The sequence below is a fragment of the Acipenser ruthenus genome, chromosome 31, assembly GCF_902713425.1.
Source record: "Acipenser ruthenus chromosome 31, fAciRut3.2 maternal haplotype, whole genome shotgun sequence".
In the NCBI taxonomy this organism is placed as follows: Eukaryota; Metazoa; Chordata; class Actinopteri; order Acipenseriformes; family Acipenseridae; genus Acipenser; species Acipenser ruthenus.
The window spans coordinates 8,697,597-8,724,873 of record NC_081219.1 but is presented as its reverse complement, the minus strand read 5'-3'; the positions used below and the strand labels follow the sequence as shown (position 1 = coordinate 8,724,873).

Sequence of the window (27,277 nt, the reverse complement as noted above, 5' to 3'; positions counted from 1 at the left end):
CACTAACCATGACCATCCACCCACCCTCCCCCACATATGTATTTTCTTTGAGCAATAAGTAGCAAAATTATCTGTATATTACTTGTACTCAGAAAAAAGTCCATACTCATTATGAATACCAGTTTGTGCTTGTACTCGGGCACACCCCTAATTTCAATAATGTGATTTTTTTTGTGGAAACAAATAAATACTGTACATTAAACAAAAGCTCAATGAAAAGGTAAGCCTGAAAGATTTAGTTGTACTAAAATATTCCCATTACTTGTGTTAATGTCCGCTGTCTTATAATGAAACATATCTATTGTTAATACTACATTTCTTTTAACAGTACAATATATTTTATGATTGTATGGATTAACAGTTTAAGAAGGCTTTAGAAAAAAATCCTGTATGTACTTGATCCAGTTCCTTTTTACTCTTGTACAATGTATGTTTTTGAAGCATATCAAAGTGGGCAATATTGCTTTAGAAGTACAGCACCTAATTAGTTGTTTCTTCTGTTATCATAGCAATCGTTCATCAAGTGTTCTTTATTCTTTCATTGGATAACTTATTCTTCTCACCTCAGACTGCATGTACTATAACAGACATTCCCATTCAATACCTCAGGCATATTTCAGTCATGCGTTCAGATTAGAGGACGGCTCACGCTTCATGCTGTGACTAACCCCTCCCTATCAGCAGGAGTGACTGTGGCCCCACCTCTAGGTACTTTTCCCTGCAATATATATGAAGGGCAGTGGAGCAGGTACTGGACAGAGCTCACCATACCTTGAGGGATACTGTGTATTGCAGCTCAGGCTCTAAATTCAGTAAGTACAGGATTTCATCTAAATGTATCCTTAACGTTTGTGTTTATATGTGTTTAATGTATTTGCTATTTGTTTTGTGTTCTTGCTTTTGTTATAGATGTATTATTATAATATAGGTTCTGATGCCATTCTTCATACTTCAGATTTCTTCTGTTTGTTTCACAGAAGCTACAATGGCATCCACTTTGTCTGTCAGAAGCTACTCCACCAGCCACCAGCCTGTCTACTCCAGCCGCTCGCTCAGAGACAGCTCCTGGACCCAGTCGAAGGCTCCCCTCGCCTCCTCCAGCTCCTTCTCCCTGTCCACCATTGGGAACGGATTGAATCATCTCACAGGGAATGGGATGGGGATCACCAGCGAAAAGGAGACCATGCAGTGTCTGAACGACCGGCTGGCCAACTACCTGGACAAGGTGCGCTCCCTGGAGAAGTCCAACCAGGAGCTGGAGCTCAAGATCAGGGAAGTGATGGCTGAGAAATCCCCAAAGCACAGGGACTTCTCCCCCATGATGGCACAAGTCCATGCTCTCAACGAAGAGGTGAGTCCCTTCTAATGAGAGACACTTAGTTTAGTTTATATTTGATGGACGCACATTTGTATCGAACCTAGTTAACATATCGGACACTTATACAATAATTATACATTTGTATAGATATTTATTTGGTGATTGTGCATGTAGTCCTCAGGAAAGGCGAGGTCATTGAATTTGAGTCCTTTAGTATTTTTAAATCCAGCACTATTGAGTGTTTAATAGTTATGGATGAATTAGGATTTGATTAATGTCCCTTGGTACCTGAACTGGATTTGAACCAGAGCATTGAAAGATAAATTAGCTCTTGCACTCTATACCATCCAACCTGGTTTCTTGCTAGTTTTATATACTGTTACAAATGTTTTATTTTTCTCACACAATCTGCCCTAGAAAGCATGTCATAGAATATAGAAATGGAAATTTTGCTGCAGTTGCCAAGCAGCAGCAAACTCTGTAAAGGGAAAACACAAGGATTCAATTCCAAACGTGATCTTTAAGATAAGCACAGCTTTAGTGGCTTTATGTTAACCCTTCCCTTGAAAGGTTACAGGGTTACATTTAAATGTGTCTGATTCCTTCTTAAGACCAAAGAATGAAATCCACATAATTGACCCATTGGTGGCTTGCAGTGTTTCTTATGTAAAGCCCTTAGAAGACTGATATTAGGCTGTATGAGCATGTGTGTAAAAATTAAAGGTGTAGACCAGCATCATTACATTAAATATTTATTTTGCTAAATTTAAATAAATTTAGTCCATAATTATTTCTTATAATACGACATTTACATTCTAATAGTTCTTACTCTGAAATGTTAGTTATGTGTGTTTTAGGAAATAACTGGTTTACCATACTGTGAAGGTCATGTAATATATGAAGGTCATGTGATGTATAAAGGTCATGTGATGTATGAAAGTCATGTGATGTATGAAGGTCATGTGGTATATGGCACACATAAGCAAAACTCTCTTCTACACCGATCTGGTATTTATGGATACCTTGTCAGCCTCTATTTCATATTTAAGTTCACTTGTAACTATTTAATGCGACAAAAGTTAAACTTTGTAAAGGACTTACTTCTAAATCTTTTTTCCTGATATGTGTTTTCAAAGCTTTTGTTCAAATTAAGTGAAAATCAAACTGTGAAATGGTAGCAGTTTCATCATTGTTTACCTTTTGATACTGTGACTGGCGTTTGTTTGGTGGAAAAAAATGCTTTGCTTCACTGGTAAACCTTGCTTCGGTAGCTGACAGTTGTAGCTAATAAAACGGTAATAACAAACTCCTTTTCTGTTTTTGAACTTTACTCCTTCTAGCTGACATCTCATGACACCATGAAATCCAATATGTTTTTTTTTTCAGTTGAGAAAGATGAGCTTGAGTAACAACAGAATCCTACTGGAGATTGACAATGCCAAACTGGCAGCAGATGACTTCAGAATTAAGTAAGTATAATTTAAATTGAACAAAAAAAAAAAACTGTAAATAAGCTCAATGTTCCCATACCTTTTGTTAGCATCAGTAGCAATTTATGTTTTTTTCAGTTCAACTTTTAATTTCTATACATCCAAACGTTTCTGAAACTAAAACCTTACTCCTACATATACTGAAGCCCTATGAAGCCTACCAAAAAGCAGAGCATTGCTTTTCTGAATAACTGGGGGTTGTGGTGTCAAAGGACCCCACAATCAAATTCTGAACCTCACTGTAAATTCTGTCTAATTTGACCACCTTTTGACCCACTATTTCCTGGGGATCATAGGTGGGAGACAGAGTGTGTCCTCACCCAGTCAGTGGAAAGAGACATCCAAGCCCTGAAGAAGGTGAAGGCTGAACATGTGGGCATCCTGAGCAGCCTGCAGGCTCAACTGGATAGTGTGAAGGAGGAGCTTCACTTCCTCAAGAAAAACCATGAGGAGGTAGGCAAAGAGCAGGACACAGAGAGAGAGCGAGGGGAGGGAGCGCTGCAGTAACCAGAACATGTACTATCTACTATTTTCTAGGACCAAAGCTCGTGTGAGGGGCTACTTTTTGTAGGATAATCAGTTTCTTGCAAATATATATTAACCACCCTGAAATGTATAGAGATAGAAATGTATTTAGAAATACTAGAACAAACTTAAATCTAATGACAAATGTTTCAACTAATATTAATATAGAAAAAAACATTTGTTGTTGAATTCAGATGTATTTTAGTGTTTCTAAATTAAGCACTGTTGAGTGTTAATAGTTATGGAAGACATGTATATACTGTATATATTTGTACCCATTAAAACAGTCACATATAATTTATTAAATATGATACATAAGTTCTACAATATTCTATGACGTCTTTTAACCACATTTTTATCATTACTTTTTCCGTATGTAGAACTGGAACTAGAAAACATGTAAGGCACAAAAATGCTTATCTGGCCTTAACATTTTTTTATGCTATTTTAAAAAGTAATTTAACTTAAAGTCACTTGAAAGGGTACAGTAAACCTATGACCTGTTATTCAACTACAGTTTAAAAACACATGGGAATTACCAGATAAGAATTCTTATCTGTGGAACATAATTCCATAAGTGCATTGATCCCATATACACAGAAACAAAATGTACGTTTCCTCCTGGCTTTTCCGTTAATGATAACCAGTACAGGGGCACTCCCGGTTTGTATTTCCACGTTGTAAGGCCTGTATTATTCTACTCAGAAGATGTGGAGGAGCTTCCAAAAATAGCTGCTGTAATTTGAGCTTCAGCTTGTGCCAGCTTTTGTTTCCCTGCCACTTAGAACAAAGGGGATTAAAATGTAAAAGAACCAAATTATCATTAACAGCAGAAGGGGTTAACTTTGTACGGGTGGAGAAAATGTCTGATGTCCCTTTACATTACATCCAACGGTAAATAGAGATGACCACAAAACCAACTGAAGTGTAGATACTGTTAAACATAGCAAGTCAAACAAAGATAAAACAACGTGTCGACAACCTTACAGCTATTTGGACAAAGGGTGGATAGTTTAATAATACAGCTACTACTCTAGACCTGTGTATATAGAGCAGAGTATCTGTAATAGAGTGGCTGTAATTCGATACAACTGCAGGTACATTCTACCCCTCTACTGGTAACTATTTAATGAACGTGTATTAATAATTGATTTTAAATTCTCACATCCCGAAGGACGGTTCATTTCACAGCTCAGGCTTATAATACCTGGGAGGAAGCCAGGTTACTTGAGCTGTTAACTGACAAGCCAATGTTGCCTTTGTTTTCTAAAGGAAGTGGCTGCCATTAAGGCCCGCCTGTCATGTGAGCAGGTGAGCGTGGAGGTGGATGCTGCTCAAGGTCCTGACCTCGCTGCTATCCTGGCTGAACTGCGTAAACAGTACGAAGGCATCGCAAGGAAGAACAAGGAAGATGCTGAAGCATGGTACCGGAAAAAGGTAAGGAATCGAAACGTCCAAAAAGAAATTCTGTAGGATTCTACGCCTTCTCGTGGTGCCTGTTGCAGTGTCAGTGAGTAACAGCTCTCAGCATCCTTCAGCCTTCCCTTCACTACACCATTCATTATGTGAGTCAAATGAACAGTAGCTCATTAATGCTTTATATTTATTTATACACAACACAAAACCTGCTCAAAAGTTAAAACCCAATTGGTATTACACATTAATTGGCCTGTGCTTGGTAGTCTGATTATTACCAGAATTGTTCATGCTTTTTCAGGTCATATTGAGTGCTTTCATCTAGCTAAGATCTGCTGCTTTTAACCGTGCAAACATTCTCATTAGTTAAAAAAATACAGCGTTACACGTCCCCACGTGTTGCTACAACTGTTTAAATAACGTACCTATAATTTGTCTTTTCATTGTTAACATCGGACAAATTTTGACACTTGTAACTTTAAAGTCTGTTTCAAAGCTCTTTTCAAAATGTCTGCTCTAGTGCACTGATAGTGTAAGGATTATTGCCGACATTGTCAAACAGGTAACAAAGCAATAACGATCCATGATTTGGTACGGAACAGAAAAGCCAGAGCACTTGTTATTCCTGCACTGATTTAGAGTACAGATCTCAAACCCCAGTGCCCATTTTGAAAAGAGCTTTGAAACAGACTTTAAAGTTATAAGTGTAAAAAGTTGGCAGGATGTTAACAATGAAAAGAAAAATTACAGGTACATTATTTAAACAGTTGTAGTAACACGTGGGGACGTATAACGCTCTTTTTTTCAGAACCCTGCTGTAACACTATCTTTCTGGGAGCCCCGCTGCTCACTCTTTAATATGTCAGACCTATACCCTATTAGTTTAGGTAGTTTAGTGCTAGATACAAAGTTGAGTTGGTCATATAAAATGGTTTGTTCAATTCAATTCTTGATCCATTGACATTGTTCATAAATTCATATTTGCAATGCACCACTGGCCTCCTAAATACTGTAATTTTGCATCCTAGCAAGGTATAACCACATCTCTTGAGTCTGAACCTAAAATACCTAGAACTCGATAGATATAGACTCTCAGAACATTATCTCACTCATTTCCAAGTCATGCCTCCCTTCAGTTTCCTCTCACATGTTACTTGCTTGAGTATTCTGTGGCTGGGTGTATAGCTGTGTGTTATGTGCCCTGTTGACCCAGCTGGAGACTGTCACTCTGGAGGTGCAGCAGAACACTGGAGCCCTGCAGAGTGCCACAAGTGAAATGAATGAGAAGAGGCGCACCCTGCAGTCCCTGGAGGTAGAGCTGGACAGACTGCGCAAACAGGTAATTAAAACACACTGAGGCCCATTGGACGTAAGAAAGGAAGAATGCTTTAAAACACTGAGATGACAGTTTAGGGACTTCACTGCAAACAATACAGCGTGAGTTTATGAGTGGAATAAAGGAAATGTTGCATTACCCGAAGTAAGTCTAGAGGAAGCTTGGCTTTGTTTCATGGGCTCTGTATCATCACAGGGTTCAGTTCCAAGATGTAACTTGCTGCTTTTATTCTGAATGAATGAAGCCTATTAATACTCAGGATAGACATTAGACATGTGTTGACAAGGGCAAACACTCATTTAAAAAGACCTTTTCACAGGAAGAACATTTTCCACACTTCATTGTTCAGAAAGCCTTTCAGATACTGGTTTTGGTGCCACAGTTTACACAGGATAGAAAAAAATAGAATACTATAGGTAACATTTTGTTTATATTACAGTGATGTAAATGATTTATATATATATATATATATATACTTTTTAAATGATTTAATTTTTTAATTAGCTATATCATGTTTGACTGTGTCTAAGTGGTATAAATGATAAGGTACATTAGAACTTTTATAACGTCAGAATATATATCAGGTAGGGCATGACCACACAGGAGAGAACCACAGAACATATTGATTGAATGTCTAGCTTAAAAGTAAGGACGATGAGGTAAATCAATCTCCAATTGAGAGAATGTTTAAAATAACAATATATGCATTGTTTACTGGACATGACCTGCGTAGTTGATCTCTATATAAGGGGTTCTCAACCTATTTTGAATCACGTCCCACCTTTTATTATTATCATTGTTTTACTTTACCTTAGCAAATGTGATGTCCTGAACAAAGGTACACTGCAATGGAAACAACTATCTCTGATTGTTAAACACAGAAATGTGACTGGGTCTCTGCTTTATTAGTGCGGCTTTCCAGACTAAATATGTACCGGTATCATAGGTGAACTAAAAACAAATAAAAAAACAACAGCAACAAAACATTGGCGAGTTTGTAAAATCCACATTTAGACTTATGTGTAAAACTGTATTTAGAAATGTCTATTATGACTATAATTGTTGTAGTATTAGAACAGTTCAGTTCAGTCCTGTCACTTAGGATTCTCTCGACAAGCTCAAAACCATGAAGACAGATTTAAAAAAATAATAATAAATCGATATGGGAGCATCAGAACCACCCTGATTGGCTGTGAAAAAATAACATAGCAAGAGAAACGTGAAAATGACATTTGATGCTACTTAGACATGGTTGGGACGAACAAGTTTAGTCCTAGAATAAAGTTCTTTTGACGAATCTTTCAACAGGTCAATATGCTGGAGGGTAACCTGGGGGAAACCAGTCACAAATACACAGTGGAACTAGAACGCCTGCAGGGGATGCTAAACCAGCTGGAGGCTGAGCTAGCCACGCTGCGCCACGACCTGCAGAGCAACAAGATGGAGTACGAGCAGCTGCTGAGGATCAAGGAGAGCCTGGAGCTCGAGATCGCCACCTACAGGCGCCTGCTCGAAGGAGAGGAAGTGTACGTACACAGCATTCTACAGCAATCTTTATAGAACCATTAGGGTGTCAGAACATAGCTTTCTTAAAAACAGAGGGTTGTAAATAATGGAATCAATACAAACCAATGCATTAATAAGATTGTATCGGGTATATATTTGATCAGGCGTTGCAATTTAAAGGATGTATATTAGAGGGATATTTGAAGAGCATTTTCAAATGTACAGTGTATGTAAATGTTAATTGTATTTAAATAAGTTATTTATTTTCTTTTTAGTGAAAAGCCAGCACCTCCTGCACCCAAGAGTAAGTACATATTAAATACATTATAGTGCACTATTCACTTTTTTTTTTATTTAGTCATTGCCAATGGTTTTTACCCTGGTTTTCTCCCCAATTTGGAATGCCCAATTATTATGTGTTTATTCCGGTTCACTGCTGCAACCCCCCGGGGACTCTGGAAACGGAGGCTGAAACACGTGTCCTCTGAAACGTGTTCCTGCCAATCTGTCATTTTTCGCACTGTGGATCCGCAGCGAAGCCACCAGATCTACAGTGCTGGAGAACAACACAGATCTGAATGGCTCCACTGCAGACCCGCAGGCACCCTATCAGCCACAGGGGTCGCTGATGCGTGGTGAACCGTGGATTGCCCTGCCGACCTAATCCCTCCCTACCCGGGCAGCGCTCTGCCAATTGTGCGCCGTCCACTAGGAACCCCCGGTCACGGTTGGCAATGAAATAGCCTGGATTCGAACCTGCGATCTCCAGGTTATAGAGCGCATCCTGCACTCCACGCGGAGCACCTTTACTGGATGCACCACTTGGGAGCCCCTATTATTCACCTTTTTAAGAAATGCTTTGCTAAAGTTCAAAAACCTTTTTTTTACTGCTTTAGTTTATTCTCAATTTTTAAAGCACTATTTCATCTGAGACCATGTGTATACGCTCCTAAAACAGTCCTAAAATGTGGTATTCAACATACAAATAGTGAGAAATGAAGAAGCTATGAGCTTTTCCTTAAATTCTTCAGTCTCCAAAATGTTAGCTGGTTCATTTCCTGTGAACAGCATGTCAACTGACTGCTGTAGATTTGCTGTAACAAAGCCACATTGTGTGTATCTGTATTCATCTTGGAAGCTCCTATTCAAAAACACAAAATATCAACATACCCTTGTGAGGCCATTGTCTGTAATACTTACTTGTATATACTTTTTAAAAAAAGATACGTGGTCTATAATCCTATTAATGAATGTTAAAAGAATACAAGGACTTAAAATTCAGAGAAGGAGCAGAGCTATACAGTACAAGCACATATATCCCTGATGTGTCACACATTAAAGCAGATAGACATTCAAAGGATATCATATAAAATGCACGATGAAGAAAGTGTTAAGCCTTTTTTATACACAGTCTAAAGCCTTTTCCTGTTCCTGTTCATTCACTATACAAATGACCTCATCGCATACCTTGTAAATGCTTTGTTAAAGTTAATACCTCACATCGGAATGGCTTTTGCCAATTCCTGATGCTGTAAAAAGCATTTGGAAGATCTATAAAACAATTAATAAAAGTTATATATATAAGAAAAATTCCTGCAACATGTGTCTACAGATATACAGTGTTAAAGGCAGGATTACGCTTTATAAATAGCTGGTGAATTGAATTCCTGTGTAAACTAAACAGTAGTTTTACATCATTAGAAACAGATTTAACTGTGAACAGGAAGAGCTGAGGTTGCCGAGGTAACAGGCGTTGACAGGAATGACTTGCTTTGAATCTCTATGAATGCAATTTGTCTGGAAGCTGTGTGGTAGGCTTGTCTGTTGTTACATTTATAAAGAACTATTTTAATCAGATTTATGACATAGCCCATGGGCTTTATGTAAACTGCTAAACTAGGAAACTTACAAAATATGTACTAGTCTCAAGAGAAATTAAAAAATAGAGGGCCCAATTTCCGAGTTATTTATTTAAAGACAGAACTTCAAGGGCTGTTTTAATTAATGTTTGTTAAGGACTGTTTTTAAAGCCCATTTTCATTAATGAAATACAGTGCCGTTTATAAATATTTTTTTTTTGTTTAACTGTTTCAGAGATATAAGTTTATACCACTTATGAAAAGTTAATAACCTGATCTTTGTTTTATTTTTTTTTATTGTGACATACAGCAGCACAAATACATTTTTTATTGCATATCGTTTAAAAGAAATTCATTTCAAAACGTTGATATTCACAAAATAACAAATGATATTTGCATGGTCACAGAGAGCCGTGCATGCAGAATTTGAAACTCTTATTACGTTGTAGCAGTTTCATGAAGTGATCTTGTTTTCTTTGCAGGGGAGCCAGATATCAGGACAAGGACGATTGTGAAGGTTGTCACGCAGACCATGGTTGATGGCAAAGTCATCGATGAATCAAGTGAAGTCTCCAGTGAGACTGAGGAGAAGAAATAGGTGGAACCCTGTGCGCTGTTTTCATGTTTCCCCAGTATATTGTATTTTTGAGCTGGATCTATTTAACTTTGCTATACTTTAAGGAATCTTTCAGCTGTTTTTTGTAGGTGTATTGAAGTACTGGTATGAGGGTATGAGAGGGTGGAGGAAAGGACAATATTCCACTGCATTCTACCAAAAGTGTGATTTCTTTGGTTCTGGTTATAAAACTGTAATTTAAAAAAATAACATTGCCAATAGTTTGCTTGTCTGATTAAATCTATAGATTTAAAAACTATTATTGAGATCTTTGCCTTTTTAAATCAAACACGTATTATTGCCTGTTGGGGTAATAGCTGTTTTGGTGTGATGGTTTGTGTCCATTCATTAGCAGTTAGAATATGTATTTAATCTTGTGATATGTTGAATAGATACATCATTACAGGAGTGTTTTTGAGTGGGATGGTGAGTTAAAGACCCACATTAATATATATATATATATATATTACATTGTCTTTCATATGGGTTTTGTATGGCTAGTTTGGGTAGGTTTCAAATGTATGTTGTTGTAGCAAAAATAACGGATATATTAAAAAGAAACATGGAAACGTTATACTGGTTTGGTGTAACAATTTATTAAAATCAGCTTTCAAAACATAAACAAAAGTAGAAGGATGGACAAAAGCTCATTCACGCCTCACCTTCCCAGCTACAAAAGAATGGCTTGTCTATATCTTGAACTGGTCATTTGGCCAATCAAGGCTCGTCCCTTGTTAGCACACCATTCTCCCCTACTGGGAGGATTTAAATTTAGAAGCACAGAATCTAGTCTTTTTTTTTTAAATGTTCCCAGTTTTTGAGATCCTACTACGTCTGTTATAAACTTACTTTTACTCAGCTTCCATTCATGCCCTTTTGTTCTACTCTCTGGGCTAAATTTGAAGTAGTGTCTTAGGTTAACTTTATCTATACAATGTAATGAAATCCTGTCTTTAATTATTTTAACCTTTCCTCATAGCTCATGTTATCAAGTCCTAGGTCTAGATTAAAACCACCTGAATCTGTTTGGGATCAGAATATGGATATGAGTGTGTTCTCTGGCTTCTAAATTCCTGTAAAAGACTTAAAAGACACTATGTTGTTCCAGGCCAATGTTCAATATTCCAGACACAAAACTGGGGATTCTTCCTGCAACACAACCACTTATTCAGAAATCACAACACCGTAGAAGGTTAAGCAAATGCAAAAAGTTAGAAGGGTTTTAGAGATCTGGGACTAAGCCCAGCACAGGTGAAGAGCTGATCGCACACTTAACCTTTACAGTTAACTCAGCAGCCTGTCAATGTAATGTGTTACAACACCTCCACTATATGTGATCCAGAGTATGAGTCTGCTGTCTCCACATGCTAGTATTCAGCAGATTTAAACCAATGTCTGCCACGTGCTATAAGAAAGTATATAAATATAAATTAAATTTGACTGTGATTTTACATATTTATATTTTATATGGTTTGCAATCATTCTATATATGTATATATATATATATATATATATATATATATATATATATATATAAATATCAGTTGAATTTAACATGTTTTGGAGTTGGATAAATAAAGCAATGCGGGAATATTGTTTGGAATTATTTACAAACATACAAAGGTGTTTATGTTCCTGAAATGTGGCAGAATATTTACTAATGTAAGTTTATGTTTGAAATAGATTAAAACGAATTGCTTATGGATGATTATTATTATTATTATTATTATTATTATTATTATTATTATTTATCTTTTTGTAAATGTAATTAGAAGGGAACACTTTCATGCAGTATTTAAAGTGTTTTTAAATGCTTTATAAAGACTCAAAATCTTGTTTCCAGATAAATGACTTTGTAACCATGGAAACAGACAGGATGTGTTTATTCACCTGGGCTCAGGCGCTAACATGGGGGTGTTTATGTCTGTTAGTCATGATGAGGAAAGTGAATGGCAATGTCTCATCTGCCCCCAGCTAGGAGTGGATTTGTTTAGCTGGTGGTTCCTGATCCACCCCATCCTATTACACCTCAAGCATACCAAAGCAACTACAGTAATTGAAAAGACAAAAATGAGCAATCCAGTATTACAAAACGTTTGTAATGAAAGCTAACTCATTGTCCAACTATTCATTTCATTACCTTACTGTAACATAAAAGCGGGGGGGGGGGGGGGGGGGGGGCGGCTGTGTTTTGTCAGGACCTTTGTGACATGATCCAGTCTACACATGGTGGCCTGTTATTAAGTGTCTTGGCCTTAAGTCCTGCTACAGTAAGTATACATTACCTACAGGTTCTTCTAGCACATGCGGAACAAAATCATTATTAGTAGAACAATATTCAAGTGTTCATGTTTATATGCCTTACAGTTCTTACAATACAGGCTTGTGTTAATGCTATGTCTCTCAGTTTACTAAGCCTTATGCAATTCCTACACTGCCAGTGGCAAAGTCCTACAAAGTGCAAGGGCACAGTCCCTTCTGCTTACTTTTATGAGACACCTGATCTTCAACTCCTTTGCAGGAAACTAAACTTAAAACAAGTATTTTCAACTGTACTTCCTCTGGTGAGCTCTGCAGGAAACAATAAATCAACACTTACCATGACCTGCAAAGGCAAGAAATAGCACAAAATAACTCAATTATGTGTGACCTTTGGGCAGTTTATACTTGGTGTTTCATTATTTTTTTCAAAACCTTAAAAAACATAAAATTCTCACAAGGCCTGGCAAACAATTTTATGTAAATTCACACTGGTTTCATAAGCAGTTGGCAGCTGTTTCCGTATCTAACGCATTCCACGAGGAATAGACCTAAAAATGATGATTCTGTTGTGTCAGTTCCAAACCAGACAATTGTTATGGTGACCGTTTTGGTGCAAAGAGGATAAAGAACAAACCAAGCTGAAGCTGATACCATTTCTCAGACCAACATAGAATTTGGAAACATACATGCTTACTGTGACAGGATGACTGGGCGGTGACGTCAGGCAGAGGCAGGAACTAAAACCTGACACCAGGCCCTGCAGTTTCAAAAGAAAGATGCGGCTGGCCGCCATTTTATTTACAAATAACAAAAATAAATAAAAAGGTTTAAACAAAAAAACACTTGCTCACAGAGCAAAAATAAAAGGTTTAAATAAAACAAATCTCGAACACAAAATATACAGGTCAGGCTGGGCAGTCGCTGTCACTGTTCCTGTATATATATATTTTTAAGTTTCGTGTTTTTCTCTCTTCTCTCCTCGCTCTCTACTCTCGCTCCTCTGAACTCCCACCCGGAGTGCAGCGAGCTGCAGGCTTTTATGCAGGTGACCATCTCCCGATTAGCAACAAAATTAATCACTTAATTAATTCGGGAGATGGCCACCTTCTGCACAAGTTTATTAATTATTCCTGGCAGAGGACGAGCACCAATCTCGCCTCTGCCAGAACACGTTTTAAAAAATAAACAAAACCGCACAGCGTTTCGCCATCATATTTACATACAATAATAAATACAAAAACAATAACAAAACATACAGCGCTTCGCCGTCATATAAATACAATAACTAAATCATAATACAAAACAAATACAAAATAAAACACTACACAGGGGCGGAGAGGGAAACCCCGTTTTAAAAATAAGCAAATACATTTAATGAGCAGGGCTTACTACCGCCCTGCTACACTTACAAAACCACACAGGTCCCTTCATCAGGTAAAATGAAATCTTGTATATTTTAAACTTTTTTGGGTGCAAGGTATCAACTGAGCTCAATAAGAGCAGCTGTTGCAGTGTGCATAGGGGTGGACCATTAATTCTGGGTCTCTACCTCTATGAGGTTGTTTCCATTGTATCATTATAAGGGGATTGCACAGCATCAGCAGCAAAATGTCTATTGTGACAATTATAAATTATTCTGAGTATGTTGCATGGATGTGGATGTTGATTTTTTCTTATTACATTCTCAACCGGCATAGCTGTTTAAAGAATTGAAAACCCATCAGCTGTACTTTCCTCCAGAATGGCAACCATTAAAGAACGATTGCCAAAGAATATATATTTAGAATATCGTATATGACGCTTTATACAACTCATGTTGCTTGATAACTTATTACCTACTTATTACCTACTTATTACCTACCGTAGCTCAAAATGATATCTAATTAAAAAAATCAAGAACCACATCATAAAAAAACAACTAGCTCACTATGAGAAGTGTTTTAATGTTATTTATTTTCCATTCACATTAAAAAGAATGACTGGGATATCTCAGAACCTATTTTTGAGGATTCTTGAAGCTTTCTTCTCCAACACCTCCTACCATCAATGAGAACCCCTGGTGGTTGCTGGTTATCATTACACTATCCACAAAAGAAACCACATTAAATACATTTACATATTTATAATACGATACCTAAATGCAGGCTCTTGGGTATGATTTGTATCTCATTTGTCCCTTCATAGCCGGCATAGCTCTACTCCATGAAACAATATTGCAGTTTTTTATGTAGTGTTTTCATCTGGTAGAAATGCCGATGGCTGTATCACATCAATGTCAGCACCAAATATGTATATGATATACTGAGTTTAGAAGCCATGTACTTTTTTCAATTTTTCAATGTCCAAGATGGAAAGATGTAACAATATAAAATCCAACCCACAAATTGCTTAAACATTGAACCAAACTTGTAACATTGGGTTTGATAGATACAAATATGTCGTGTTCCTAATAAGTGTTTAACTAAGTAAAAACACATCTTTATTCTGTTCCGTGGATTAATGCTAATGGTGCTGACAAGAATGGTTAACACTAGATCAGACATGACAGATTTCAAATTTAAGCGTAGATTAACAAATTCGATTTAGTTGGTTGAACAAACAGCTTTTATTTTTTGCTCTAACTTGTGTGTGCTATAGTTCTTAGTCTGGAGACATACGGCACGCTACATTAAACTCTTTAATGAGGGCGTTTGATTTGTTTCATTATACCTGTTCCTAATGTACGCACCCATCCTTTAGATCTGTTCAGAAGTTGTGTGTGTGTGGTCTTCAGAATCGCATGACAATAGGTTCCACTTCCCAAACTTTATGCAAAGCGTGGCACTGGCGTGAAATAACCGGGTTCAAAATCACTTCACAGAGCAATGTCTGTTTCGTGCCCTATAATCAGGAGCTATCAACCATTTTCATCAAAGTTGGGCCCAAATGTTTTAAACAAATCCTGCCCAATGTGTTTAAATGACCCTACACATATGCAACATCTCAAACAGTTTCTGAGAAACAGAGTGTTGGAAGTCCAGTAACAGAAGCATATTCATGATGAATGTATATGTATGAATACAACCCAGAACATTGTATCTTACACAGCACCCTATATCATAGTGTTTATAATATATAAGAATAAGAATAATTACACAGTATTGCTAATGTGACGTCACTTCCATTTGATACAGACTATCGGATACAAAGAAATGTCAGGATCTACTATACATAATATACTGTATATTGAGTTTAGAAGCCATGCACTGTCTTCAGTAATGTCAAATGTCCAAGAGGGAAGGATGCAACAAACAAAAAAAAAATCCAGCCCAGGAATTGCTAACGGTCATTCCATACCAACTCAACCAGAGCCGTTGCCGACCGTCTCAGATTTTGTTGGGGGGTTTCTGGCCCGTTGAGTTCAGAAATGCTAATTATTTATTTATTTTTTTAATTTCCCCTTCGAGCTGTGACCTAGCAAAGGTCAACCTAAAGTAAAAAATGTCCCTGACCAGTGTTCATGTCTCCGAACTTACACAACTACTGCAAACACAAGTTAAAGAAATAAAAGCTGTTCGTTCAACCGACTACAGTATTCATAATCCAAGTTAGTCCAGAACTAGTTTGTAAGCAAGCACCAAACAGACAGTTTGCAGTTAAAAGCACAGTATGACTTTATCAAGCATAACATAAACAGTTCTTAGTTTTTAAAGAACTTTATTTAGTGTTGCCCGTTCTTGTTACCAAGCACTTGCATGAATCCACAATGAAATGGCAGGTTATAAGTGCTTTTTAAAATTAAACACTTCAGAAACAAAGCATAATTGTACCTCTAAAATTGTACTAGTTTGGTAAAAATTTTAAGGGTCATTCCACGCCAACTCAACCAGAAAAGGGGCATTTAGTTTGCCAACCGTCTCAGATTTTGCTAGAAAAATTCACCTGGGGGTTTTTGGACCTGCTGAGTTCAGAAATGCTAATCTTTTTCTTTTTTTTTTTTAATTATCCCTTCACGCTGTGACCTGGCAAAGGTCAACCTAAAGTAAAAAATGACCCTGACCAGAAAAATCATCCCAGGCTCAACTTAGACACTACCATCATGTGTAGCACCTGACTCACTTTTGGCAAGTTGCCAGAAGAGGGGTAAGTGACGAGTTTTATTTGAACTTCAGCCCAACCCTTTACCCTGTAGGGGATGCAGGTCCTAAAATGTTAGTAAAGCTGTTGTAAGAACCTTAGGGACCACTCTTCCAAATTTTGTGAAACACTTTTGGTTTCAAGTCAACCCACTGGTCATTAACCCCCTCAAAATAACTCACATGGGACAGATGTTGATGAGATCTACAGGAATCAAGCAAAACATGTGTTTTGGTATGTGCAGATTTTTGAAGTTGCATTTGTCATGCATTCAAGCATTGCTTATGGCCACTTTGGGGAGGCTAAAGTACTACATAGTCCTAACAGAACTGCCGTTATTCTTCAATATTGCATCGTCTTGGGTTAGATCTAGAGTAAAAAGTGACAGGGTGTGAGCCAGTGGTACTAGCTTGGAGTTGAGGGGTTATAAACTTGAGTGTGGAACTTAGATTTCTTTGTTACAGTGACACATGTGAAACTACCAAAACCTCAATTAGGTGTGTTTTAAAAACTACAAACTGATAGAAAACACAAAGAATAGATTACCATGGTAAACTGAAGGAACTTGAGGGGTTAACAGCGTCACTAGAATTTCACGTCTACTCCTACTGGAATCAAACTAAAAATCTCAGTTCTTATGACAAGTATATAACTATGCAGAAAGGAAAGGATCTTAAACATTTTCAAAGGTGCATGCAGAATGTGATTGGTTAACAACTGCTGTAGATACCACACATCACGAAGTTCAGTAATCATCAGAAAATTAGTGCTGCGTGAATTGGAACGGGGAGCCAGATTTCCTTCACAATGTTCTTCTCTTTCCTTGTGGTTTCGCTCCAACAAAAGAAAACTTTTTTATAGGGTGTGGTACCTGCCTAGGGGGATAATTGACTGGCCAACCATAAATGAGAAAACAATTTGCTGCATTCTTATGCTGGCCATAATGAAGCCTCCTGGGCAGGCACACCTGAAAGTCTTTGGAGTTTAAGTCTTCAGTGGCAGGGAACCTCTACCTTGCCACAATAGGCCAAGTCCTATTTCTTCAGGATGTGCCAGTTGCCAGTATGCATGGCGTCAGGACACTGGAGCGCTGCACGGAGCAGTGTTCAAAACCACATGGCAATCACGTGGCATTATCAAGATGCCAGAAGGCATGCATATGCAAATGGTGGGGTAAACAGGGAAGGTTGTTTTTTTTTTAAATAGTGAATTTTCCATAATTTTTTCAACACCAGACCTTATACGATTGGAAACCGTATACGGTACGGTAAGCATGTTATAAAGAGCATGAAATTGTTAACCCCTCAAGCACCTAAAGTTTGCCACAATTATCTATTTTTTGTGTTTTCTATCAGTTTGTAGTTTTTAAAACGCACCTAAGTGAGGTATTGGTAGCTTCAAATGTGTCACTGTAACAAAGAAATCTAAGTTCCACATAACCCCTTGGCACCAAGCTACTACAAAATTGGTTAGGACTATGTGGTACTTTAGCCTCACCAAAGTGGCCATAAGCAATGATCGAATGCATGACAAATGCAACTTAAAAAATCTGCCAAAAATCCAAAATCAGATACCACAATGTGTTGCTTAATTCTTGTAGATCTCATCAACATCTATCCAAAAATATCTTTGGGTGATTTTTTGGAGCCCTCCCCACGTGAATTATTTCAGCCTAAACTTGGTAGAAATACCAAAAAATCTAATTTTAGAGAGGTTAATGACCAGTGGGTGGACTTGAAACCAAAAGTGTTTCACAGAATTTGGAAGAGTGGTCCCTAAAGTTCTTACAGGAATACTGAAGTTCGAATAAAACTCGTCACTTACTCCTCGTCTGGCAACTTGCCAAAAGTGAGCTCCCGGTATTTTTTTCTTGAAAGCCCTATTCATTACGAGTCGAACGAGGTGTTGCACTTGGTGGTAGCGTCTAAGTTGAGCCCAGGTTGATTTTCTTTCTGGTCAGGGTCACTTTTTCACTTTAGGTTGACCTTTGCCACAGCTTGAAGAGGAAATAAAAAAAATAAAAATAAAAAAAAAAGATTAGCATTTCTGAACTCAGCAGGTCCAAAAACTCCCTGGTGAATTTTTCTAGCAAAATCTGAGACGGTCGGGCAACAAAATGCCCCTTTTCTGGTTGAGTGGCATGGAATGACCCTTAAAATGTTTACCAAACTAGTACCATTTTAGAGGTACAGTTATGCCTTGTTTCTGAAGTGTTTAACTTTAAAAGGCATTTATATTCAACACCTGCCATTTCATTGTGGATTCATGCAAATGCTTGGTAATAAGAACGGTCAACACTAGATAAAGTTCTAAGAACTGTTTATGTTATGCTTGATAAAGTCATACTGTGCTTTCAACTGCAAACTATCTGTTTGGTGCTTGCTTACAAACTAGTTCTGGACTAACTTGGATTACGAATACTGTAGTCGGTTGAACGAACAGCTTTTATTTTTTTAAATTGTGTTTGCAGTAGTTGTATAAGTCTGGAGACGTGCACGCTACATTAAACTCTAATGACAGCAGCCTGTGTGTTCCCATGCACAACAAACAATCAGGACTTTACCAGGTGAGCCACTCCTTGACACTCTAGAACGGGATGAATTAAGTAGAGCTGTACAAAGTAAACTAACTATTTATATGGAGGCAATAATATCTCTGTAGTTACAATATCTGAAACAGATCTCACTATCTGCTAGAATTCAGTACAATCTATAGACTTGAATTTCTTATGCTGCGCTATATCGATATTGAATTCAATAAGTGTATGAATACAACACCACCCTGACTTTTCGCCTAAAAGCTTATTGCATGATAGTGCACCAGAAAAAATAAGATAATAATTAGACAGAGAGGGAGGTGGAAAAAGAAGAGAGAAGACAAACACAATCTGAATTTTACGAGCTAACCAAATTGAAAAGATATCAAAGATGTTTACAAGAATGTGCAGACAATTTGCATCCACCTTTCAAAAGTATGTCAACAATGAGTGCTCTGAGTAATAAAACAGCAGATTTAAAACTCATTTTATCTGTGAATCTGTCTGCGGAAAACATACATTAATGTCTTTAAAACAACGAAATAACAAAGACAGACATGCAGCAAGAAATTAAACATCTGCCGATTGATAGCCAATCTAAATGTAACTGAAGACCAAAAGTGTAATATGCACAGGTCTTTAATGTTAGATGTGTATAACTTCTGCAGGTAGACAATATATGCATACTTCAGCTGAATTGTTTATTTGCTTGTTAAAACAAAACCACAGAGGTATATTTTTGCTTCTAAATGATTATGATCACATCTATACCCAAAAGTTTTCTGTTTGTCAGAAAATTGTATCAAACTTGTATTATTTTCAATCAAAATCATTTTGTATTATTTCTTGCAAGAAATTCTATGTACCTTCATAAGTACAGACACGTTCTGTTGGTCCCTTGTCTGACCTTAGAGAGGTTCCACTGTATATTTTTAAGTTAGTAAGCTTTCCATGGTTCTAAATACAGTAATCTGTCGCATATCCGACTGCGGTGGGACCAGAGTAAGAGCGGACATGTACAAAAGCAGATAAATAAATCCTGTTTAAATACCATTATACACAGCTGTAACAATTACTATATCCAAGCAATTATTGTTTTGAGATTCAACTTTTATTAGGGAGCTCCCCTAAATCCCTTGTTTAGAAAGATATAGGGTAATAATTCCTTTGACAGAGTAGCCATCTGCCATATGGGTGCATGCATTCGCTGCTGAGTGACAGGCAGGAGAGCGAGACGGAGGTTGAAGTTGATACGCCCTGCAGGCGAACAGGATTTATTTACATATCAACACACTGAACAGCTCATGTGACACTACCAGGAATGGCAACACACTACCAGCAATGGATCACATCACAAGGGGGTTGTTCAGCCTTCACAAAAAGGCTGTACTAAAAGATTTAAGACAGAGGGATCTATTCAATGGATCTGAACAGCGTCAGTCAAATAGCAGCCTGGTTTAAATAAACAGGGTACAAGGGATCTATTTTAATGATCTTAACAGTTGAGATCCACCACTGTCATGCATGTTATACACAGGGAATAAACCCCAGAAAACTCATGGCAGACCAAGTAATCTTTGTCAATGACTTTCTTTAAATGATTAATATAAACTGACTACTGAACAGTAACATGAACAGTAACAGTAAAGTATGTTTCGATTAAAATGGCCACAGACAAAACAGGGCTGCAAATCATTTTGAAAATTGTTTTGAAAGTTTAGCACGAGAGAGCCTACTGGTGTTAAAGTACCAAACCCTGCCCTAACCCATAACAGCATGTGCTTCTAGTGTTAGTCTGTGGTTAGTAAGGCCACAGCAGCACATCTCTCACTTGTGACATAAACAACAACAGTTTCACTGGTTTTTAAGCACTGCCAATAAGCACCCAAGCTGCTTCCTTATATCAGGCAGTCTCTGCTTTAGAAATGCTCAGTTACAATTACCTTTACAGCTGATTTGTCTCTGTATTATTATTATTATTGTCTGATGTGATCACAGGAAAACAATTCAAATGAAAGTGCCAGACTTGTTCCACTTTCTCCTGCTGAACAAACACTGAGGCCATCATGAAAACTGGAACTAGAGCTTCTTCAGCCGTCATGGAAATTAACTATATTGTAATATTTTAGAAATATATTTTGAGATATGTTTCAGTATATTGGAAATATATGCAGCGCAAAATATCCTCAATTTTACAGAAAATGTATCTGACAAAAACATTTAATGTACAAAAACTTTTTCTATATTTTATGTATATAAATGTGTTTCCAATATATGTTATTTTTTAACATAGTGTATTTTGTCAATTCATTTATATATTATAATGACATTAAATGTGTATATCTTAAAATTTATATCTCTCAATATTTACCAAAAATATTACGCAATATATTAGAATGCAACTTTAAGATATTCAATTTAAAATACCTCTTATCCATTAAGGAACTAAGTATGTGAGAGAGCCAGAAAGTTCCACTATTAAGGGTAGCCTTCTATGCCTGATCACAGTCAATTGTATAGTTTTAGTCATGGATACGTTGCATTGTATGGGGTATTTTTTACAGACATACATAGAGGTCTAATTTAATGATCTGAACAGCAAGGGGTCTTCATAATGCTGCCTTTAAATGTGCAATCACATTTCATTGTACTGTATTTAGATTAGATTTAGAGCAATAAATGACCCATTTGGTAATCTAAGATTAAGTAGATTTTTATATTTTCTGCAGCCTTGCCTGTTTCTAATGTTTGTAATCATACTAAGTGTTTTTGCTGTGTTTTGTGTTTTGTTTTCAAGGTGCTTTTACAAGGAGTTTGGGCGCTGCTCCTCTGCTCTAGTGACATGTAATGTAGGCTAAACCTGCCAACGTGAACGGATATATATTAGTGTATTGCCAGAAAAACAGTCTGATCTAGCCTTTTACAGGTTTGCATTTCTTTGGAGCGTAGCTCCTGAACTCTCAAAGTCCAGTAAAACACACGATTTGAATAATTGCAATAAAAGCCACTCAGCATGATTAGAAACATTAAAAGGAACAGATGCTTTTACTATGGCGACCTTTTATAAGGGAAGTTTTCAGAAGTTTGTTTTGGGGGGAAATTAACCTTTTTTACTGCCCTTTGTCCAGGGGTCACCCATTGCGGACCTTTATTCAAAGTGTAGGGTTTACACAAGAGTAATGACAAGGTAAGCATAAGGAATCCACATTTTTCACATATTTAAACAAATGATTTGGAAACTGAAGGGAATTCAGAAGGACAGTTATTTTAGTGTAGGTGAATGTAAAATCCAAGTACTGGTGCAGCGGCCAGATTCAGTCAGGTACAAACAAGTCTTTTTTATTATTACAATTATTGGGAAATTATACAGGCCGGCCATTTGAAAGTACAGGCCATGTCAGTTTCGTTTAATGAAGGCTGGAGGCTGAGGTCTTAAAAGTAAAGCCTTTATATGATGTCTCGTTTATCATGGGCTATTAGGAAATATCGACTTGGAACCCTTGTAGAAATAAGAGGGGCAGTCTTTTCCACTGTGGCATAATTATCATTTTCCCCATAATGTCTCCCAATAACAGGAACCTGTTGATTTGTTTAACTCCCAGTTTTACTTTGTTCAAAAATCTCCACAGGGTATAATAAACCTGTTTAATTCCAATCTCATGTTACTCAAATTTCTTCTTCATATTGATGTAGAATAAAAAGATACAACCTATTATTTCCAATGTGAAAAATCTAGTTCCTCATTTTACATCACAGAGAACAATGCTGATTCAAAAGGTTAGAGAACGATATGAGATGTAACCCAGGAGCTTACCGCCTACAGCACTGGAAATGGATACTATTGAAACCCATGGGAGAATTGCCTTACAAGGAGGGTCAGTGTTGTGCCCTCCGTGAACACTTAAGGCAAACATCTCAGAAGCTAAATTAGAGTTTGCCAGGCTGTCTGTCACTCTGCAAAACCACAGATTTGTTTTGACACTTTGTGACAGTCAGCTCTTTACATAATAATTAAATGAGCACATCATCAAGTCAATCACTGAAGTTGCAACAATCCAGTATAAAATATTGCACCAGTGGTACTCAATTCCTTGAGATTTATTCCAGTTCAGGTTTTTTTTCCAACCAGGTCCTAAATTAGGTAATTGCCTCTAAGCAGGTCCAGCAGGCGATTGATCTCGAAACTTTGTCAAGTTGGGTTTTAAAGGATCCCAGTGATTCAGTATCAACAACATGACTCGATAACCCATTCTATACCCGCACCACTCTCTATGTGAAGAAGCATCCTCTACCCTCTCTCCTAAGTCTATTTCCACTTCCAACTGTGTCCTCTGGTGCTGGTTTCTGTGCTGCACTTAGGGTTAACTTTGTCAACTCCATTTAAGATTTCAAATTCTTCTTTGTTGTAGGTTATATAAAACGTACTGTTGATCTGAGGATTATCCTTCTTGGTACATTACTATTGTGAGAATGAGTTCTTAGAGTTTGATTGACAGCATGTTTCATTATTGTTGCTTTCTTGTAGCATGTGAAACCTGGGTACAGTATGTGTGTTAAAGGTTAAAGAAAGCTTAATGTTTACGTGTGTTTAACAACAAGGAAACCATGACAATCACTCCTTGACATTGTTTATTTAAAGGTAATCAGAAAATGATAAGGAAAATGAGGTTATCTCACAAGGAAGCAGAGGTATTGACACTGTTCTCAATAATTGTAAGTGGTTCAGGGGTCAGGAGCTCGGGCTCCTTCCCCATTCTGTCCCGCCAAAATATCTGTCAATCTCCCTATTTAAACCCCAAGACTCGCTCTTTTTCTCTGTCTTGCATTTTTCATTTCCTCTATCCTCCCTTCCTCCATGTTATTTGTTTATTTAGCAGACACCTTTATCCAAGGCGACTTACAGAGACTAGGGTGTGTGAACTATGCATCAGCTGCAGAGTCACTTACAATTACGTCTCACCCGAAAGACTTGCTCAGGGTCACACAATGAGTCAGTGGCTGAGGTGGGATTTGAACCGGGGACCTCCTGGTTACAAGCCCTTTTCTTTAACCACTGGACCACACAGCCTCCATGTCTGCAACATTCTCTCTCTGGGAGGCAAGTGAAGCTCACTTCCCAATTTTAGACGTCCAGCCGAGCTGGCCCTATCCTCTGCCAGGAGCCAGAGGGGACCCCCGGCCAAATCTATCCTAACTCTCTTTCGTTATCCCGTTCTCCGTCCACTCGATGTTCCTCTTGGGGGAAGTAATGCTTGCTTCCCAGCCTTGGAGGTCGATCGGTTCTGTCTCACCTCCGCGAGCCAAGGGGAAACCCTCTCTTCTTTACTAAGTCACAAAGCGCTTCTCTCATATTTCAATTTCTGAGGTTCTCCCACCACACAGCCCTTGTTCCTGTCCTGTGAACTTTAAAACAGCTGCTTACAGTGTAGTATTAAATGTTAGTGTTGTCTACACTGCTCTTAACTTAAGATTGATGGCCCCTTGCTTTGCAAAGACAGATGTGTGGCTTAAAGCTATTCTTTTTGTATTTCCATACCAGAAAGTTCTTAGCAATTCATCGAAACCTAATAGGGGCACTTGAGCCAGAATAAATGGAGCATATTCATGGTTGCTGGTGTTTCCTTCCATTTGTTGGCTGCAGCACCTGAAATACACATGCATACTCATTACTTATCGGGTAGTAACGGTTGTAGGAAAGGATGTAGGTTCACAACTACACTTTTATCATTATTTTGTTTGATACTTGATATATTGACCCACTTAATGACACATTTGAAGAGTGTCCAGAAAATTTACTATAATATGTTTTTACTGATACACAAAATGAAGGGTTTAAAAATAGAAATCCACATGATTTTTTGATTCATGATTGATTACAGAAATTATGCTACGACTTTGCCATTCCCAAACAAAATAATTTTGATAAATGTTCAGTCCCGGTCACTATGTGAATGTTTTAATTCTGCAATATGATTAAACCTAAACAAAAAACTTAGCAAAGACAGTAGACCTCTAATGATATTCAGTGAGAGGCACAATGAAAGTACGACAATCTCACATCATGAAAAATGGAAAGGGAAACAGACACACAGAAGAGCACAGCCCTGCTGAAGTCTCTCTCTATTTGCGAAAATTCACTTTGGTGGAAAAACAACAAAAAACATTATAGATTCAATTTTTTTGCAAAAAATAAAATAAAAACAAGGGAAGGCTACATTTTGCATAATAGGTCACACCAAAGCTTGTATGCAACATATGCTTTACAGAAATATTCAGTCCCTGTTCAAGGGATTAGCCTTGTTGAGAATGAACCAGGAAAGCATTTAAAATGACATGCTAACATCTGTAGGGGTCACACTTTCATTGAGAGCTCCCTACAAAAGCTCTGCCAACTCATCTGGTCATCTTGGATACAGCAACAGAATAACATCACATCATATTTTATTAAAAAAATTAACTACATTCAAAAATACACGGAAATACGTTATGTAATGTGTGTCGTAAATGTGTTCTCCCTCTGTGGCAGGGCTGAGGCCTGCCCCTGTGAATAATAGGTCTTTGGAGGTTATCATCACCATGTGTATACTAGGATAACCCCAACGTTTATGGTAGGGATTCATTTAAGGGATTTTAATCCCACCAAAATGTATTTGGTTTGTGCTGGAAGAAGGTTCCTGATGTGGGACTGCCCTGTGTAGTGGGAGTAGCCCACAGCCAGAGCTTGGCCTACGTTTTCTTAGTTGTTTTTATACAGTGTTTTGTTTTGCATTTTTGTAATAATATATACGTTTGCTGGTAGTGGCAGCCACCAACAACTGCCTGTGTGATCATTACTAAAACCTAGACGCCTGAGCGGTGATTTCAACGACAAACACTCTGTGTCCCTCATTTCTCAGTGGATAACCGTAACAGAGTAACAGAACACCTCCTGTTGTACCCTCAAAAACATTATTTTACTGTGTTGAGTCAACAACCACTTATTGCTTCATTTTGATATCGTTTTGTTAAGCTTCAACAGAAATAATCAGTACCTTTATACTATCCTGTCCAAGCAAGCACAAGTACTTCTGAATTAAGTGGTTGCTATTGTTCTTTTTCTGTGAGTTTCAGATCTTGTAAAGGAAATAAATGGAAGAAATTCTGAATTGTTTCGTTTTTCTCGATTCTTTATCAAGATGTATATTTATCTTTTTCTAGTGGAAGTGCAACATTTAAATATACGTTCAACAATTTTATAATCTCTAATTGCTATGAAGGTTAAAAAGTATGCCAGAATGTGAGATGTGATCAAACTCATGTGTACAATATCAGGTAAGATTCACTGTAATTATCTGGTTAGCTACTTGGTTTACTTTACTGTATCTACTAAAAGTACAGTACCGGTACTAGACTATTTACAGACTAGAGAATGCTTTATATACCCTTCTGTGTCCACCTAGGTGTGAAGTTACAATGAGCTCCTTCAAAAGTTCTAGCAAAACAAACTTTTCATCAAACAAAACTAACAGAGGTAAATAGAAACGACTAGAAGGATATCCACCAAAATAAGAGATTTCTCCTTTTAAACCACCTGTTATTCTGCAGCCATTGGGCCACAAGTACAAATAGATCAATACAAGTATGTCCCAGCACAGAATTGTTTCTAATATGCAAAACAACTATGAATGGGATGTTATGAATGGCATTTGCTTGTGCTGTGTACGTGTATGATTTGCATACAGTCAGTAATCCTAATTCCTGTTTTTAAAGAAATAGCTAGCCATGAATAATGTTTTTTCGCAATACACTGGGTTGACTACATCGTAGTACCCTGTCTTTCCTTCATTGAGTGGGCTGTTGGATAAAACAAACAGAGAGAGAGGTACTGTGAAAGGGTAGTGTCGCTGGCAAGGCTGGGCACTGGGAGATCTGCAGGTTAAGCAGCGAAGCACACTGTAATTAAAGCAAAATAAAAAGTTTTAAACAAGCAAATCAAAAGAAACTCCTAGCCAATCAGTGCTCTCACAGTGCGCATTGTTTGCATTCCTATATTTCTGGGGACTTCTCATTGACTCTCACTATATTTTTATTAACTATTTCTAACTCCAGTCAGACAAAACTCCACACAGAGTGCAAGTCGACAACAAACGGAATATTTTGGCACTTTTTTTTTTTTTTTTGAAGGCATATTTAGTTCTTAAAAACGTGTTTTACAAAGTGGGGACATCCCCACAACATTGTTTTTTAAGGAGTTACTATCTTTGTGGGGACATTTTCTCAAATGTTGTCCGCACATCGATAGCCACAGCTACAGCCAC

The 27,277-nt window shown here is 37.5% G+C and overlaps 1 protein-coding gene across 2 annotated transcripts; it reads left to right on the top strand.

Annotated features, from left to right (window-relative positions):
• The first annotated feature begins 678 nt into the window (after positions 1–678).
• Positions 679–10,640, top strand: LOC117396767 (keratin, type I cytoskeletal 18-like). Of its 2 annotated transcripts, none has more exons than XM_034909022.2 (9): positions 679–812; positions 978–1,351; positions 2,705–2,787; positions 3,105–3,261; positions 4,606–4,770; positions 5,963–6,088; positions 7,394–7,611; positions 7,867–7,895; positions 9,933–10,640. In XM_034909022.2, exons 2-9 carry the CDS (start codon positions 986–988, stop codon positions 10,046–10,048), a joined length of 1,260 nt encoding a protein of 419 aa, XP_034764913.1. In that variant the 5' UTR covers positions 679–812; positions 978–985; the 3' UTR covers positions 10,049–10,640. The 2 variants fall into 2 exon arrangements, with proteins under 2 accessions (XP_034764913.1, XP_034764914.1); XM_034909023.2 differs by having other exon boundaries at positions 759–812; positions 956–1,351.
• The last annotated feature ends 16,637 nt before the right edge of the window (positions 10,641–27,277 follow it).

Excerpts from the sequence above, each read along its gene's own strand:
- LOC117396767 (XM_034909022.2), top strand. The coding sequence starts at position 986 with ATGGCATCCACTTTGTCTGTCAGAAGCTACTCCACCAGCCACCAGCCT. Across the intron at positions 1,352-2,704 it reads TCCATGCTCTCAACGAAGAG|TTGAGAAAGATGAGCTTGAG; the intron begins GTGAGTCCCTTC and ends TTTTTTTTTCAG. Across the intron at positions 3,262-4,605 it reads TCAAGAAAAACCATGAGGAG|GAAGTGGCTGCCATTAAGGC; the intron begins GTAGGCAAAGAG and ends TGTTTTCTAAAG.